The 19,304-nt window shown below is 37.2% G+C and overlaps 1 protein-coding gene across 1 annotated transcript in view; it reads left to right on the top strand.

The window, feature by feature from the left end:
* Positions 1-19,304, top strand: part of ASXL3 (ASXL transcriptional regulator 3) — a 157,305-nt gene that overhangs the window by 45,504 nt on the left and 92,497 nt on the right. Inside the window, exons 3-4 of the mRNA XM_026495975.3 lie at positions 4,827-4,935; positions 6,220-6,328. Coding sequence (XP_026351760.2) covers positions 4,827-4,935; positions 6,220-6,328 — 218 coding nt within the window. The remainder of the gene's footprint in view (positions 1-4,826; positions 4,936-6,219; positions 6,329-19,304) is intronic.

Genomic DNA, 19,304 nt, shown 5'->3' with positions numbered 1-19,304 from the left:
TTTTTAATCATCTAGGGTACTGATTGATCGATGGATGTGCGCTGTGCCTATGTGTGTTAAGGAGTCAGCCACACTCACTGGTAGAAATTGTTTATTCTTCTCCACTAGTAATGACCTGCCCTTTAAAGATGTCAATGAGTAGACAAATCCAAGAATGCATTGCTCATTTTTTAACATTCTAAAAACATTTTGGCGAAGTGTAACATATACAAGAGTTAGATGCACAAATCCTAAGTAAACACTTAGATTTTTACATAGTGAACACAAAGATCCGCCATCAAGAACTCAAATATTACCTGCTCACCAGAGGCCCACGTAATTTCCTCTTAAAAATATATCCTTTATAATAAGTTAAGGCATTTTCTCTAAGCCATCAACACTGGAAGCACTTGAAAGGAGCTATTATGAATTTTTTTGAAAGGAGAGTGAACATATCATTGTTTCTCTTAACTTATATTAATAGCAATTAGCAACTGTTAATAACAATAAATGCTGCTTAATAGTTGCTTCTTGAATTTGTTGAGTTTTTAGACTTACATTGTTTGGGATTAATTTTCTGTTCCCATATTTGAAAAATAAGATTAAAAATGTTTTTAGGAAATAGCTTGCACCTGACATTTGTAAGAGATACTTAGTAAAATAAAATAGTTTAAAATTTGGCTTACTTAAATACTGTACAGCGTTACTATTTTATACATAAAGGAATGGAGGACTGCAATTATATTTTCTTTGTCATGTCTGTAAATATTCTTCCAGTTGCATTTTTTTGTGGTTTTTAAAATTATTAAAATAGATAAACCATCCATTCCCTTCACTAAGTGTTCACTATTAGTAAAATTTTATGTGTTCTGTCAGCAATTTGATGTGATAAAGCAATGGTTTTTCTGTAGTTCACACAGCACCAGGGCTCTGCAAAGCATCTCTGGGGGTTCTTTGATGTCTAGACAGTTTAAATTATGCCTGCTCCCCTGCCTCCAAATTCCACCCCTGTTCTGCTTCAGGGGTTGTGGGAAATGAAAACAAACCAGAAGGGTTCCACAACCCTACAGTCTAGGGAGAAAAACAAACAAGTAGAATAAGCTGTATATCTGCCCTGGCAGGTGTATAGGAAAGGGCCCAATTACAGGGAATGGTAGAGAAGAATTAGGGACAAATATTGTCCTTGTTTATTCATAATTATATTCCTGATATAGAAATACACGTGCATTTCGGATAAAATGAAAACCTTGTAGAGGCATTAGGGAAGGAAGTATGAGTTGCCTTTTACCCCAGCTCCTGGTTTTTCCTCCCCGTTGGCAGCTAAATCTACAAGATTGGTGTGTTTCTTGTATATTATCCTGTTTATTGAAATGGTAAGATGCAGAATTGCATTTAAGTTGGAAAACTAACTTTCTTTTCTTCCTTTTTTTCTTGGTTTTCCTTTTCTAATTCCGGACACCACCATGATTCTTCTAACTCATCTTTTTAGAAAGTAAGTGACTTCTGAAAGTTCAGAGTTGTTTTGTTGTTGTGTTTGTTGTTGTTGTTAAAGTGTTGATGCTTTATTATTTCAGGTGTACATACATATACACATACACATATTGTATTACAGAGTTTTTAACTTTTAAATTCCAACCGAGGTGGTTAACCCTTGCCTTAACTGTGAGTGAAATGTTTTTAATTCATGAAAAATATGAATTGCTACATAGAAGGTGTTCATGCTAAGAATACACTTTTCACATATATTTCACCTCACGTTCTTTTATACCCACAGTAAATCATTGAAATATATATTCATATAAAAACAAATTTAAATATGTTTGAATATAAATATATTTTCCTTAAAGTGGGCCAAGGCATGCTTTCTAGGTTTTTTTGAGTATGAAAATAATAAAAATACATAAATAAGACTTTTATTTATTACTGTTTAATAGCAGTTCATTAAGACGTTCATTTCTTCAGGAAAAGCAATCCAAATCTTCTAGACTGTATGGGGTTATTGAGAATAATAGCAATAAGTAAATGGTATGAAACACTTTTAAAAAATTCATTTTCCTATGTGTAGTCTGCATTGGATGAAACAGTTACCTTTATAAAACATTTAACTCTATTGATGCTAATGTTTTATTGTTTTTAAATAAAATGGACCATATGATTAGTTTTTTTTTTCCTGCTAAGAAATGCAGGTGATATGCTTACAACTAAGTGACTAATCAGCCAGTGATTTGAGGTGTAAAATTTGCATTTCATTGCAAAATGTTTTCTAATTTTTCTAAAATGCAAATGTTGTTTAGTTTTGAAATAAAACAAATTTCATACGTTTGTTCCAGGAAAGATTTGGGAGAATTATAGTGATCATTGAGACTTAGAGATATACTGTCATGTGATTGTGGAAGTACATATTTTTAAATATTTCCAGAGTAAATCTTGAGTTTATGTAATTAATAAGCAGTATAATTTAATAATATATTCATGCTCAACAGAGCTTATTATTTATATGAAACTGGGTGCTTATCACTTATATTTGCAGCAACCATAGCATTAAACTGCTACTTAATAGTCAGTTTATCTTCTACAATTATCTTTCATTTACTGTACCTTAGAAAGAAAATGTAAATTATAGTGATGTTAAATTATATTTGTTCAGCATTTTTTAGTTGTCTTTAAATCTGTATTATTCGTTCAGATTCTAAATCTGTTGTTAGGACTTTAGGAAAAAGCAGGAAGAATGTGTGTGAAGTTTGATGTTAGGTGGACAATTTTATTGCTATATTTTTAAAAGTCTACATTCTTTCATTTTTATGTATTGGATTCTATTTTACTTGTAGTGTTAACATTTTCTTGCCAAGTCCCTACAGAAAGTCTGTGTTTCTGACAGTTTCACTAAATTAAAACTTCACAAATCTGGCATAATAATTTCCCAGCTTCAAATTGTCTGTGCTTTTATCTAAAGAGAAAATGACAAAAATAGGTATTTTGGAGTGCTCAGCATAACATGTACAGCATTATTTATCTGGAATTTGTTCACGGACAGAGATATTTCTGGGGGAGATGAATATATTTTACTGTATGAGGTATGCCTGGCCCACTTGAAATATGAGCAGAAAATCTTTTGTGAGGAAAAATAATGAAACAAGGTCTGTAAACTTGGAGAAGCTTCATGAGGAAAGATATTACATAAATGCACACAGTGCAATTACCAGGTATATTTTGGTGTTATCACTACATTGTTCTCTGACCACATTTATATTAGGGCTCTTGCTTCTTGTCAGACCCATTGGGATCATATTGACATGTTGGCACAGAGAAGCTGCTTCCTAAAATAATAGTGTTCTTATTATAATACTCATAAACCTTTATGACTATGATGGGTTTATATGCTATATATATATATATACACACACGTACATATGTGTGTGTGTGTGGGGGGGGTATCCTGTGGCCACTCAGCAGATTTGGCTTTTTTCATTTTATTGGTGAGTTTTTGTGGTAGGTAAGAGATTCCTAATTTTTGTTTTTAAAAACTCGTAACTTTGTAACATAAAATTATGTTACTATCATAGAAAGTCAAACCTTAATATCCTAGAGGTCCATAATCTTTTTTTATAATAATTTTTTATTATGTTATGTTAGTCACCATACAGTATATCCTTAGTTTTTGATGTAATGTTCCATGATTCATTATTTGCGTATAACACCCAGTGCACCATGCAATACGTGCCCTCCTTAATACCCATCACTGGCCTGTCCCAGTCCCCCACCCACCTCCCCTCTGAAGCCCTCAGTTTGTTTCCCAGAGGTCCATAATCTTATCTGAGAATATTTTGGGTTAAATACCCAGAACACCTAAGACACAAATGGGGTGGAGTAGGGCTTCTAATCAATATTGGTTCAACCAAATATTGATCTTTTCACATATTAGGAAGTAAAACGTACATGGAAACGTAAGTAAATGAAAGTAACAATTCTAGCTTGAAGTTCTAGTTTGCAAAAATATTAGTTTGTAAACAAAACCCAAAAAAAGGTTCTAAAGTCTACCCCGGAAAATACATACATATACATTTCACAAACATCTTTCTAGGTATAATGACTACATTTCAATAATGTTTGTACATATGTGCTTTGAAATTTTGAATCGTTAGTTCAATGCCAGTTGATTTCTTTAAAAAAAATCTATTTTCATAATTCAGTCACTTGCATCTTTACTACAGAACATAAAACTGGGCAGAATTCCCAAACACTTATTTTTTTGTTGACAAATCTGAAAAAAGGATGTCATTGTAGAAGCTGTATCAGGTACGAACACAGACATAGATTTTGATTTGGCTGTGTGAGAAATGCAGTCCTGTGAGTAACTTAAACACTTGTAATTTCAAATCAGTTCTTCCCTGGTTTCTTATTATTCTTTTGTTGCTTTTCAACCTATAGGATGGAGCTGTCCTTGAACTTGGTTTATTTGATCATTCAAGTGCAACCATCAAGTTGTCTGTAATATTTAAAAACTGAGGCTTCATGGTATTATTTGTAAAATAACAGCACATAAACGTTTGGGCTTTGGTTTCTTTGAAATAGAGTGTTGGTTGCTTTATGAATAAAAGCATAATTTCAATTCAGGAGACTTTTTGCCTGAAGCCTATAAGACAGATGCATCTGATTAACTTTGGCAAAACTGGACCGGCCTGTTATTGTAATGTAGATGTTTTCGGGGTTGGGAGGATATTTTAAAAAGGCATGTGAGAAGGTCTTTTTTTTTTTTTTTTTTTTTTTGAGAGAGAGACCGAGAGCACAGTTTTGCCACAGAAACTGCATCTCAGATTGCTTCATTTCTGCACACTTTTATTTTCTAGTGGAACTTCTCCATTAGCCTGTCTGAATGCAATGCTTCACACTAACACTCGAATAGGGGATGGAACATTCTTCAAAATCCCTGGAAAGTCAGGCCTCTATGCTCTCAAAGTAAGTTGGATTGTTCTGCATTTTATGTCTGTTATTACTGTGTAACATGCATTTTTTCAGAGATGTGAAGGTAAACACACTTAGATTTGGGCGAAGGGCAGAAAAATCACCCTGTGCCTTTTAAATGTTTTCAGATGTCTTAAAAATGATTTCATATTAAGAATAAACAATGACTTTTTTTTCAAGGAAAGCATATCTGTGGTTTCACTCTAACATATGGTAACGGAAAATAGTTGTGGCTTCCTTAAAATTCTTGATTCTTAAAAATGTACATGGAGGAGTGCCGTGAATCATCAGCCAGGAGCTTAAGATGATCACAGTGGCTGTGAACTATTTGACTTAATGACCATCAGTTGATATACAGGCTTCACACCTGTATGCCTTTCTCTCTTTTATAAAAATACATTTATCCATTCTTCCTGAAAAGTTGCTGATTTAAATTAATCATTCAATTTTAAAACAGCAGTGATATCAAGGGAGTTTTAAATAATGCATATTTGTTGTGTGAGAAGAATAGAGGAATGAAATAAAAAGCTTCGGATAATAGAGTCTTCATTATTTTAGTATAATCCCATCCCCAACTAGATTGGGAAATGCTACCTAAGATGCAGAATTCCAGAGGATAAAAGCTGATGCTCTGTACATGGTTGTGTAACTTGGAACACATAAAATTAATGTATTATTTCTTGTAAGTTAAAAATAAGTCACTGCTTTAATAAATGATGGATCACATTTTTTAAAGTTCATTAATGTCCTTTGAGAAGGCTGCGTTTAATACTAAAAGTTATACCTGGGAAAGAAGTAGGGGTTCTTTGTCAGCTGCTAAGCATCAGACCCTTCTCACTGTGTGTGTTTCAGAGAATAACACAGGTTAATTAAAAAGACTTGTATTATTTCATTTTTTGTAGCTACTTGGGTATTTAATTTACTGATAAAATTCTGACTTCCGGAGTCATTCCCTAATATAAGGAAGAGTGTAGAATTGAAAAAAAAAAGGAAACAATATATGTCAAAAGGAAACTTTGTTTTGTATAGATTTTTAAAGGTCTAAAAAATCATCTGTGGCAATGTGCTTTTCCTGGTTTGTGTGTGTGTGTGTGTGTGTGTGTGTGTGTGTGTGTGTGTGTGTGTGTTTTAAGGAGTGATTTTACATTAAGAAATCAGTTTGTTGAAATTCCAAATCACAAGTAACAGTGGTACTACTTTAGGACCCTGAAAGTATTTTAAATATTTTCAGTTGCCAGTACATCTCCATAAGTCTTATTTTTTTAAAAAATAATATAGAAAGAGGAGTCGTCATGCCCGGCTGACGGAACATTGGATTTAGGCTGTGAGTCTGAACTGGATGGTGCAGAAATGGCGGAGGCCAACGCCAGTGGAGAGGGAGATGGAGGTACGTGTGATGCATGTCAGGATATAGACCTTGTTCTCTTGCAGGTTATGTAGAATTCCAGTAATTCACTGATTGAATTCCCGACCGTTAGAGATACAATTCCTTCTCTAAGTTTTTATCACCTACATAGATTCATCATCAAATAATTTTGATTCAGAAGGTTGGCACTAAAGAAAAGTATGGCTTTCTTTGCTTTTTGTTTTATTTATTTTTTTAACAGGATGGACTTTTCTGGATAATATTCTCACGTGTTATCAGTATATTTCTTCTGTAAGGTGGGAGTGTTACTGGAGGTATCTAGTGGTTTTATTCTTTTGTGAGGCAGAGACTGCTCATGTTTTATCTCTGATTGTGTTTCTTTTTCCTGTGACCACAAGTAGTTTTATGATAGCTTTGTTCCTGGGTTTGTCCTTAGTAAATGAAGCCTGGGGTTAATATTCCTCACAATGAAACAAGGGCCAAATAAGTTATATTCTTGTGAAACTCTTTTGAAAAGTGAGCAACCCTTCCAGAATTCTAAGGGGGCATTTTCTTCCTCTGAATATTCTATCCATGTTAATTCATTTTTATCTTTCTCAGGACATTTATATTATGATTCCATTGGTGTATATAATTTTCGTACCGCAGTTTTAACAAATCTGTGTTCTACAAACGCTGCTGGACTTTTTCCTACCTTCCCCACTAGTCCCACAAAGTGGACCCAGATCATGATTTGGGAGGAAGACTGTGTCATTAAAGCCTCTGTTGGTGGACTCATAGAAATCAGTAAATTATCTTTAAACAAACAAACCTTAAAGGGTCCTTGCAGAAATATCGTATTTCAGTAATAGCCCAAAGCCATTCATTTTATTAGCAGCCGTAGGAGTTTCTTTGTATTCTGACTGGACACTCCTGCCCTTTAAGCTGGTATGCTTTCTGATAGGCCCCATGAGACTGATTTTGCTTCGGTGCCTATCTGATCTGCAGTAGAGGTTGTGCATTAAGGTAGGAAACAACAGATTCTTTGTAAAAAGGGCTGAAGTTGACTCTGTAGACTTTTTTTTAACCAACTTTCACTGAATTTGATGTCCCTATTCTTATACCTTTTAAAAACTCAACTCAACCCCATGCATTGTTGTGGTAGTGCTGTGAACTTCGACAGTCCTTGTGGTCACAGAGGGAACAAGGCAGAGAGATACATAGCAATTTCTGGCTTTCTGGAAGGGCTGGTAAATGGGGCAAACTGTTCCTGTCTAGGAGGATGAAGGGGAAGCATCGGGTCCTTCCTCTTGGTGCCCTGCCTGCTTCAGTGAGCGCTTGCGTGCCCTCTCTCCCTCAGCCTGTATGTTGAGCTTCTGTGTGCTGCGTATCGTTTTCAGCACTGCAGTTACAGCAGTAAAAAAAAAAAAAAAAAAAAACGAGAACAAAAGGAGACCTCTCACAGATCTTAGGTTGGTAGAGGGACAGATAATAAGCAAAATAAATGTGTAAAATGTATAGCTTATTCGGTGCCAAAAAGTGATATGGGGCAAAATAAATGAGACAAGAGTGAGAGAGGGGAGTACGTTTGAGAAAAGATCTGAAGGGAGCTAAGGGAGCAGGTATTTAAAGGGAAAAAGTTGTAGGTGAGGAAGCAGCAATTACAAAGGCCTTGAAGCTGGAGAGTGCTTGAAATGTTCCAGAAACATCAAGGGGCCAGTGTGGTTGAAGGCCAGAGTGAGCAAAGGAGAGGATGGTGAGATATGAAGTCAGAGAAGTTATGAAGCCAGATACTATAATACCTTGATCTTGCCTTTTGTTTTGAGTGAGTTGTTCAACTCTTATTGGGTTTTGAAATAGAGAGACAATGATCTCACTTGGATATTAGCAGGAGCTAAAGTATAGCAGGACCACTGGTAACAAATATATATAAATAAATAAATAAATAAATAAATAAATAAATAAATAAATAAATAAATATAAATATATATATATATATTTATATTTATATTTATATTTATATGGGAAAAGGGACAAAACCAGAGGGGCCAGTTAGAAAGCTATTGCCATAATCTAGATAAGAGGTGAATAAACGCAGTGGCAGTGGATGTACTGAACAGGGATTGGATTTTGGATATGTATGAAGCTAGATCCCACAGGAGCTGCTAGAGTAGTATGGTTATGAAATAAAGTTGGAGATAACCCCAAATTATCAGTGTTAGCAAATAGAAGAATTTGCCCTGTCTTTAACTTAGTTGGAAAATCTGCAAGAGAATTAGTTTGGGGGGGGGGTAGGGAGGGTGTTGATCAGGAGACAGTTTTGGACATATTAAGTATGACACTCATTTTTAACACCCTGGTGGATGCGTTAAATAATTGGACTTATCTGTCTTGAATTTATGGGATAGACTTTGCTGGAGATATACATTTGGAAGTGGTCAGTTTATAGACAATATTTAAACACAAGAAACTGGATGAAATCACCAAGGAACTGAAGGGAAATGGAAAAGAGAGGAAGCACAAAGACTGAGCTTAGGGGTACTTGAATTTTAAGAGCTTGGAGAAATTATGGAAAATAATTACAACAAATGAGACTGAGGATAGATGGATAGGAGAACAAGTTGTCTGGCCTGGAAACCAAGTGAAGAGAGTGTTTCTGGAGAGGAAGCACCTCAAATGTGTCAAATACTTATAATGAAGACTGAGAGAAACTGGCGTTAGCTTTGTGACGTTGTTGATAAGTTTGACAATGACAATTTCTATCTAGTGCTGAGACCACAACCCTGAACGGAGTGGGCTCAAGAGAATGGGAGATCAGGAATTAGAGACCCCAAGTGTAGCCGATGCTTTCAAGGATTTTTGAGGTAAAGGGAAGGAGTGAAATGGGAAAATGGCTAGAAGGGAAAGTGGAGTGAAAAGAAAGTTATTTTTTAATATGAGAGGTAAGTATTAGAATAATTCTATACTGGTGAGGAAAATCCAGTTTGAGGAGGAGAATTTGATAATGAGGAAGTTGTCCTGTGGCCATGTGCTTGCTTAGAGGAGGGGAGATGGATCTGTTCAATTAATGAAGAGATTGGCCTTATTTAGGAGTATGAACAGGGGCTGTAAGGAAGCGGAGGGAGAAGTCAGTGTATTTGGATAGAAATGAAGTAGGTGTGTGCACGTGGGAGGGGCTTACGGAATTTGCCTCTTATTGCTTCATTTTTCTCAGTGAAATAGGAAACAAGTTTATCAGCAGATTCAGGGAGAATATATAAAATGTTTATCTGGAGTCAGACAGCATTAAGGATCCTCTTAAGGTTGCTAATTCTGAATTTAATATGAGACCAGTCAACATGGTTGTATTTTTTTCTCCAGTCATGTTCGTGACCACTGTTACAAGTGCAGAATAGGTACAGAGTTGGACTTGACCAGAGTTGGGGTTTTGCCAGGTGTGAATGAAGAAGTGAGAGAGGGACAAAAGAGTTAAGGGTGCATGAAATGGAGCAGTTAGGATCAGTCTTCATGGTATTTAAGGTGGTTGTGGAGGTAAGGACATGATTGCATGAGGGATGGCGTGAAGGGGGAGGTCTTCTTGGGGTGGAAGGATTGTTTGATTTGGTGTTCTAGAGAGAATGAGTTAAAAGGACAGGTGATACACGAAATTGAGGTTAGGACAATATTATGGGATGTATGTCTGAGATGAGAGGAGAGTAAGGAGCCGCCTAGGTTTAAGGCTGTCACGAATGGCATTGTTCACCCTCTGCAGAGTGGCCTGACTGAAAGGACCATCAGCAGCAGCTGTTTCCCCAGCCTAGTGTTATGGGCTGGCGTTGGGTCGTCTTGGAGGAAATGTTGCTTTTTCTTATTTGCACAGAGACGTGAAGGCTGGTGGTGGCCCAGGTATAAAATATTAGAGAATCATCTGTGTGGGTATTGAAACAGACAGATACGTTAGAACTAGCATCGAAAGGGTGTGACATTTAGGAGCTAAAATCTTCAAAACCTGAAGGGGAGTAACCCAGGGGTTGTTAGGTAAGTGCAGGAAGGAGGGGTAGTTGCTACTGTGGTTTGGTGGAATGAGATAGCAGGCTGGGGGCATCTAAGGAGAAGCAAGGGAAGATAGAGGTCACCAATCCGATTTCCAGGCCCAGTAGCACAAGATGTGTGGAAAAGAAAGGGGCTTCTACCTGAGAGGGTTCTAGGGGAAGTAGTGTTCATTGGAGAGAGCCAGGTTTTTCGTAGATCAAGATGAGAAGGGAGTTTTCAAAGAAAAGTTGGAGGCTAATAGGAGATTTTGCTAATTGACTAATCCTGAATTTCAGAGGAAACATGGGAGGGTTTTACTGGCTGGAAAGGGGTGGAGGACCAGGTGGGAGCCTTCAGCCAATAGCTAAAACAAAGTGGGGAAAGCAAACTCCCCTAATTTGAAATGTGAATAGGAACTTCACAAAGTAACACATACCCACACATCTCCAGCTAATGTGGCCAAGACTAAATTTCTGGTCTCTCCTTTGAAGTTGCATTAGAGAAACTCCTTTGGGGGAATCACTGAACGGATAGTAAATAGCTTGTTTCCTTGAGTATTCCTTGACTTGTCTACTTTTGCATCTTATGGCAAAACAATTGCTTCTTTTTAGGACAAGTATATTTCCTATCCACGTAAATACCATATACTTCTGTGTATAGCCCATCAACCATGCCACACTTAGATACTGAAAAGGACGGCCTCCACTGCCCAGCATTTGTAAGCTGCTTGGACGTATATGGTTTAATCCTCATGATATTCCTATAAGAGAAATAATCTTTCTAGGCTCTGTTATTTTTTTTATTTTTTTCTATTTTTAATTTTTTTTTTTTTTTTGCCTGTCAGAAAATAAACCTAGATAAGTTCAATATCTCATCCAAGTGGCAAGGACAAGTAGATTGTGTGACACCAAAAGCCAGGCTCTAACCACTGGGATACTCCCTTGGAATCACAAGGAACACTATTAGCCAGGAGTCATTGATACAATTCTGCTTTCCCAACATTTGTGCAAATCTGTTCTGATTATAGACTTGAGAATTTGACAGAGAGGAACCCCTGGCTTATCCAAATTAAGGAGTGGATACCACATGATTTCTTACAAATCGATACTAAAGTCCTTGAAACTGAAGCGGTTCAGGTGATTTCCTTGCTGATTTTGTTTCTAATACATATTTGAACCAGAAGTTAGAATGGATACAATTTCTGCACTTCTAACAGCTGTACAAATATACTTTGAAAATATAATCAGAGAGAGAGAGAAGTTGGGGGATGGGTGGGGATGGGTGGACCTGGGAGCTGGAGCAGAGGGAGAGTGAGAGGGAAAGGAAATGGGGAGGGTCCCACCAGGTGTTTGTTTGTTTGTTTGTTTGTTTTTGTTTTTTCTTTTCTTCTCCTCTCTCACTTTCTCCTTTGGGATGAAAGAGTGGGAAGTGCCGAGGTGAATAATAACTGTCAATTGGTAACATACCCTTGTGGCAATCCAAAGAATAAGCCATAGAGTTATTTCAAATTAATAAAGATCAACTGACATTCTCTGTACCATTAAAGAGGGTAAGCAAAGAAATCTTTAAAAAAAAAAACACACTGAAAAAAAAAACTGGTAATAGAAAATCTAAGTAGCTTGATTCCAGTCAGTAGTATTTGAACCTTTAGATTTGAGATAGTAATAGTAATGCTTTAGTCCTCTTCTTGCAGTCATTTGGCCAGAGAAATATTCTTATTAAATGGGCGATCTTTTGCCAAGGTATTTTGTTTTGAAGTTTTGTTGAAAACTTTTAAATTGTGGCGAAGGTGGTATATTATTGATTATAGGATTTACAAGACACAGAACTATAGTTATGTGTATGTTTCCTTGACTCCTACCAAACAGTTTTTCAAGTTAATATGAATTAGACATATAGACTCCAGAAAGTAAACTCTTCAGATTTCACAGGCTTTAGCTCTAGAGATTGAAGAGTGATTTAGGTGAATCACTTGATATATCTTTGTTGACAACCCATGACCATTTATGCCAATATAAGTATAGATCTCTGTCACCCAAAGAAAATATTTTGAATTTTATGGGCTATTTTAGTCAGAGATTTATGGGTATATTTGTGTCTGAGTTGTTTTCTGAGCATAATACATTGGTATATCACGAGTTTGCACACACATATTAAGTTGACTTACGGTGCATTCCTGGCTGCAGAACCCATACATATTTTATATGAAATGATAGCATCACTAGATAGTCTTCACCCTCTTCACCTTCTATTTATAAATTGTTATTAACAAGAAAAAAAATGAATTTCTCTTTTCATGGCTCTGATTTATATTACATGTTTAAAATCAAAAGCAACCGTCCTATTTTTCAAAATGAAGAAACTGGAGAATGTACAATTTTCATCCACAGAGATCAAAAAAGGTTCTGCTTGTTATTAACCCTAATGGCTTTCAGGGAGGAAGCAGCACTCTAGCAGGGGAATTAGTATTTTAGAAGTCTCTATTTAGGGGAAAAAATTATAGAGAACATATATCCTATGTTTTGGTCCTTAGATCCCAGGGTAAATAATGATTCCAACATTTGAAGAATTTTATATGGTCCTTTTTCATTATTCTTTACGGCCAGCTTTATAAGTGGGTTTCTGATCGTATGATTCTTGGCAGGGTTGTGTTAACTTAATGAAACATTATTCAGCTCACTCTTTGTTTTCACTGGCTCAGAGGCCACAGTTTAAGGGGTCTTTTTTCAGAAGTGAAAAGTGCTTTAAGCTGGCCCGAAGTGTGTGGATAGGATCTCTGTTGAGACATCAATTACATACAGATGAGGAGCCTCCTGGAGGAAGTGAGAAGTGTACTGCTGAAGGTTTAGGTGCCCTCGGGGAGTAGGCACACTGACCGTTTATCAGTAGCGATTTCACAGAAGGGATCAGGGAAAAGAAAATGAGGGGACTGTGGAGTTGTGAAGACAGCGCTTTGAGTACCTTTGGAGGATGTCGCTAACCTGTTCGGTGTTTCTTTCCTCGTGGTGCTATTGGTCTTGTTTGGCTGGAGGTTTTTCAGTAGCTGGGCTGTGGTTGCTCCCGCGTGACCGTACGCAGGAGGGCATCTCTGCCTTCCTCTGTGTGCTCGGGATCCATTTCTAACTGACAGCCGTGCCTCACAGTCCTGCCGATGAGGGGAGGGGAATTCTTTCAGTGACTGGACCGGGTCCCCTGATTTTCTTAGGTTAAGCTAATGTGTCTTTCCTTAACATTTCTTTTTCCTTAACAGCTTTGTTAGCTCATGGAGACACCTGTTCTACATTGGTGGCCTAGAGAAACCTAAGTATGTGAAAATTGTATTGTTTTAGTTACACATGGAAGAAAATACGGAGGAAAGAGAATACTCTTCACAGTCAGGAATGACCATTGGCAGGATATCAGAGCTCCTCTGCCCACTCTTTCCTCATTCTCCCTTCTTTCATCCCAGCCCACAGCATTCATGACAAGTACGAGGGACTTCAAGGGCTGGACCTGTAGCTGGCATTTGACTTAAGCCCGTCGATGGTTAGATGTTAGTCTAATAGTAAATGTCCAGAGGGAGAGGAATCTCAGGCTCCTTTATATTTGTCTCTGTGTTTTGATAACCTTTATAGTCAAGAATTTTTTCCTTATGCTGAAGTCTTTTTGTGCTTTTAATTAAACTAATTTTCTCTTTTTTTTCCTGCCTGATGATGAAGAACAGCTGGGCGTCATCTAGCTACCGCCCCCTTCATCTTAACTTCTCCCAACGACTTATCCCAGCTCTTTCATACATTTTTGGTTTACAGTATTTTCCATTTCTCTTACCCATTAGGGACCTCTTTTTTCTTACATACTTCCCCTTGAACTGTGAACTTTGTTCTTGTATAAATGGATTTTGGTCAGTTTTAATAGCCTGGAGTCATGGAGGAAAAGAAAGTTTTCTAACCACAGATAAAGTGACCTATTTAAGTATACTTTTCCTTTCTTTTCTTGTGCTATGAGAGAAGTATTTCATAATATAGAGATAAAGATTGCAAAGAGAGTATGATCTCATAATAAAAGCAAACTCCCTCTCAAATAAAACCAGAATTCAAGGTATTCCCTCAGTTACTCATCTTAACTAGCCAGATTTCTGTTTGATTTATTAGCTTATAATTAGTATATATGAACAAAGCACCCATTCTTTAAAAAGTAAAGTACTTTTTTCATTGATGCCAGATAATCCATTCTCTCCTTTTTAAAGTGACAGTATATAGCCATTTCTCAAACAGCTAACCACCTTAGTACCTTACCTCACTCCCTTTTATTATATACTAGAGTTATCTTTTATGTGTCAAAGTATAAAGTACTTAGTAGTGATGCCCACAAGTGGAGGAAGCACTTACCCTTGACCTGTGCCAACCTTTTAATGGTATTCTTCTTGCTATTTCTCATTTTCTGAGTGGATTGCCGTATTTCCATGTAGATGTTTCGGAAATGTAATGCAGGGTAGAAGGTCACCGGTATTGTGCGGTATGACAGAAACCGCATCCGCTGTTTTGCCCCATGCAAGCAGTTTATTGTGTTACTGCTCTCCATAAGCCTGAGAGAGGAATCTCTGGGAAGGGGCTAGGTGGTGAAAGGCTGGTACCTATAGAATATGCTTTTCCCATTAAATATTCTTATTTCTGGTTTGAGTTTCTCTTGTCTGAGTTTAAAGGGATATTTTCATGGATATCCAGAGATATTAGTATAACTGAATGGCTCTGGTGATAAACTGAGTGGCTGTAGGAGGGATTCCTATAGTTGTCCCTTCAGTGTGCAGATGTTGCTCTGGTTACCTGCGGGGCTTCAGTGCCCTGTCCAGGGCAAACGCAAGCATCTGTGAACCACGTGTGGACCTTGCGATGAAATTGCAATCGATCCAGTTCCGTGATATCAGATGAGCATTGCGTGTAGCCTATGGTATCAGCCTGATTCCAGCTTGTTAGGGACATGTTCTTAGTGATAGAAACTGCTAGTATAATTATCATCTGATTTTCCATCCCTCTTGTTTTATTTAGCTCCCTTTTCTGCAAACCTCTTCTGACTAAGAAGAGGGCTTTATTGGGCTAATGAAGCAGGATATAAAATACAGTAAAAATTTCAGTTATTTTAGCTTTATTTTATTCATAAATGATATTCTAAATATTACCGAGTATCAGTACTTAAAATGTTTAGACAATTTCTCCCCTGAAAGTTTCTTAGAGGAAAATTGCTATTTTCATTATTTGATTGCCAGTATTTCTCTATGTAATTTCTGGCCTTTCTTGGAATCTCATATGCTTTGAATGTTGTCTTTTACTGCAATGAGGAAAGTTGGTTAAGCCCCAGTATCTATTACCTATCTTGGAATAAGGAATGCTTTTAGAGAAGGTAGTTCTCCTTAGTCTGGATCCAAAAAAGGATTAAGGACTTACCTTTTCTCTGAAAGAAATGGAGTCCAGGAAAGATTTGGGGGTCAAATAGGGTTTGCCTGGTCCTCATTAAGTGATTTTTAACAGTTTTTGGCATGTATTTTGTTACTAGGAATATCCAGAACATCTGATATGAACAGTTTCAGTGTAAGTATGATACATAAAGTGTACACAATCCAAACATAAGCTTTTTTGATTATTTGCCATCTGGGGATACTTTTGAATTATGTGCTTATCGATCTTTCAGAACAAATTTTAGTTATCACTGGTAGGTTTTTGTACACTTGGTTTTCCTTAGAATTAATAGTTCTGTGCCCTTGTTCTTAGAAAAAATACATTTGAAAAAAGCTCTATCGTCTCCAAGTCAGGTCTTGGGCTTTATTCGATTTTGTCCTCCAGCATTTGATACAGTGCTTGGCACAGAGGTGCTCGGCAGAAGTTTTGTGACTGAATGAATGATTCCTAAATAAATAAGCTTCCTCAAAGACTCTGTTTTCTTTTAAAATGTGATTGAATTCTAACTGTGTACAGCGTTATCCCCAATATACTCTGCGCTCTTCGATTTATAACTTTTATTTATAAAAACTGTATTAAGCCTACAGTGTATATCAGGGTTATTTCTACAGCGAACTATTTTGATAGCATCTAGTTTGATCGGAAAATTGAAAGGGAGTAATTGGAGGGAGAACTGATAGAAATGAAATGGATCAAAGGCTGCTCTTCTTCCTGCCTGGATTAGACCTGCGAACATCGGTCACCTCCGATAGCCTATGACTTATCACGTGGCTTAGTGGGACATACAGCAATGAATAGCTTTGTTGCAGTGACTCTTGTGTGCAGGTCCTGGTCTATGTTGTGGTTCTGCCCTCACCTAACTCCTGCCGTTTCAAATAAGCATTGTGATTTCTTTTCTTTTTTTTTTTTTTAAAGATTTTATTTTATTTATTCGACAGAGATAGAGACAGCCAGTGAGAGAGGGAACACAAGCAGGGGGAGTGGGAGAGGAAGAAGCAGGCTCATAGCGGAAGAGCCTGATGTGGGGCTTGATCCCATAACGCTGGGATCACGCCCTGAGCCGAAGGCAGACGCTTAACTGCTGTGCCACCCAGGCCCCAGCATTGTGATTTCTGATTTTGGCTTTTAAATGATTTTTATTTCACTATGCAAAACCCCCAAACTGTGACTTTCCTCTTAAAATAAGGCAACAAGTTAGGATGGCAGAAGGAAGTTTATTTACATTGAGTGGCAGGTCATGTGACTTTCCACGGACATGCATAGGATGTTTTGTGGTTTGTTTTTCATATTTTCCCTAATTGATTTTAGGATGATTTAAAAAAATGTTCATAAGATTAAAAAAAATTCACTTTTTATGTATGCTTTTCCACAGTAATTAAACTCTGTTTTGCTGACTTCCCCTTCCATGAATACTTATTAAAAGTAGTAATTGAATGTTAACATTAAAAATAGACACTTTAGATAAATTTCATGAAAATCAAATTTGACAGTTTCATTTAATAAACGTTTATAGATCAACTGCTCTGAACCTGTCTTTGCACCTGAGTGTAAGTCCCTGAGTGACTGGACTTGTGGGTGGTGAGGCAGACAGAAGCACTGGTTGTGGAGAATGCCATGAATTCATATACTAAGTTCCCAGGAAACATGGGAAAAGGAAGAGTAAGTCCACCTCAGAGACGGGCATGGTCAGGAAGGCTTTGGGGGAAGCTGTTCGTCTGCCGAGATGAATTTGCCAGGCAAAGAAATGGAGCAGGGGAGTTGGATGAGGGACAGTCAAAGCTAGTACAGTAAATACAGCAAGTCACTGTGTCCAGGAAACACAGCAGGGTCTTAGTTGGTTGGATCAGAGAGGATGGGAGTTGGGGAGACGAGATGTAAGGCAAGAGAGAGACAAAGCCAAGGTTGCATTCTGATTTCTCCCTTCTTCGTGTCTTGGTTTAAAGGTCAAAGCCCTCTTTGTCAGTGGGTTGGTAATTACACTGGGGGGAGTAGTGCCCATACCTTCTGTCACTCAACTTTAAAAAATATGAGCTCTAACCCGTATTTTCTAGTTTGATCTCATTTTCAGGTTGGAGGGAATGAAAAAGGGGAGAGAGGAGGACAGCATCGAGACTCTGAGAGTCAGAAATCCAGCATTGCTGGACAGTCACCATTATTCTCTAGCCTTCAAGATGGTCTCAGGATGATGCAGAAACCCCCACCTCTCTTTGCTCCTGAGCCTTCTAAATAGAACAGTTTGTGTGGGAGGTTTGGGAATCTGCATGTGAGTGAGAGTGGAGGTAGTTGAGCAACAAATACTGAGAACCTCATTACCTGTTTGAATTTCAAACAAGCAGATAAGCTTTTAACTATGTCTTTGGCTTTGCCTAGTTTTGGCAGCCAAGCAAAATGTAGACAGAAATAGCATTTCTGTACCTTTTAAAAAAATGTTTCCTTGTCTTCATTTTGTCCACCTACAGAAGGGGCAGGCAGTCTTGTGGGGTTTTGAGGTATAAATCCTGGCATTCATTTTGTGATCATGCCAGTGAAGTTAGAAAAAAAGAAAAGTCCCATTCTTGTTTGAATGCCAAAAAGATATAACTTTCTAAGCTGCCTGTCAGGGTTTGATATTTATTGGATAAAACATCTGTCCTAATTCTTCAGTTTCCTGGTTTCTGTTGTAATTTCACATACAAGGGATTTCCCTTGGTCCTTTCTTTAACATTAATTTTTCTTTGGCTTGTATATCAGAGGCCAAGCTCAGTCCCTTCTATAAATATTCAGGCAACTGTTTAAAATGAGCCCTGCATTATTTATTTATCACATCTGTTATTAAGAAAACTGTAAGAATGAAGTAAAAGTGAAAAACCGTATGTTTTGTCAGAATATGAGTCTACATGAACCTCCAAAGTCCAGCTATTTGGTGTTTTTCGATTCAGCCACCCTCATATACGTGGTAAAAGACTAAATAAAATCACTCATACACCGGTGTTGAGTCCATTTTTGTCAGCACACACACACACACACACACACACACACACACACACACCCTACACAAGCATGTACACAGCACACACGCAGATGCAGTTTGGAGCTTATGGGTTACATTGTGCATTTTATTATTTCTTGACTTTTTTCCTTAAAAATAAGGTATTTGTGTTTTTGTAACCCAAAGGAACACTCATTTATAGATTTCATTTTTGATTACATTTACTTTTTTTTTTTTTTTTAAAGATTCTATGTAATTATTTGAGCGGAAATAAATAATTAGGGAAAAGATGGTTTAATCCGGGGAAATAGGATCAAGTTCCAGAAGAGGGAATCAGGGAGAAAATTGACTATGTAAGAAGGAATTCTCATGATGCTTCACTTGAGCACAGGATGGAATGTAAGGTAAAGCAAAATAGAGCTAATTTAAAGAAAAATGAATCATCTTCCTAGGATTGCTTGATGCTGTTTCATTTTAGTGGTGTGCCCCCCGTCTGAAGTTCTGGGCTCTAAATTGACCCAAGTCTTCCTTTTGGAAACACTAAATATATGTGAATCACTATTAACTTGGTGTAATGGTGAATTTAAATCAAACTATGCATTATATC

This window comes from Ursus arctos, unplaced genomic scaffold (genome assembly GCF_023065955.2).
Source record: "Ursus arctos isolate Adak ecotype North America unplaced genomic scaffold, UrsArc2.0 scaffold_17, whole genome shotgun sequence".
Taxonomy (NCBI): Eukaryota; Metazoa; Chordata; class Mammalia; order Carnivora; family Ursidae; genus Ursus; species Ursus arctos.
Note: the sequence above shows the minus strand (reverse complement) of the source record. Positions and strands in the feature narration are given on the sequence as shown.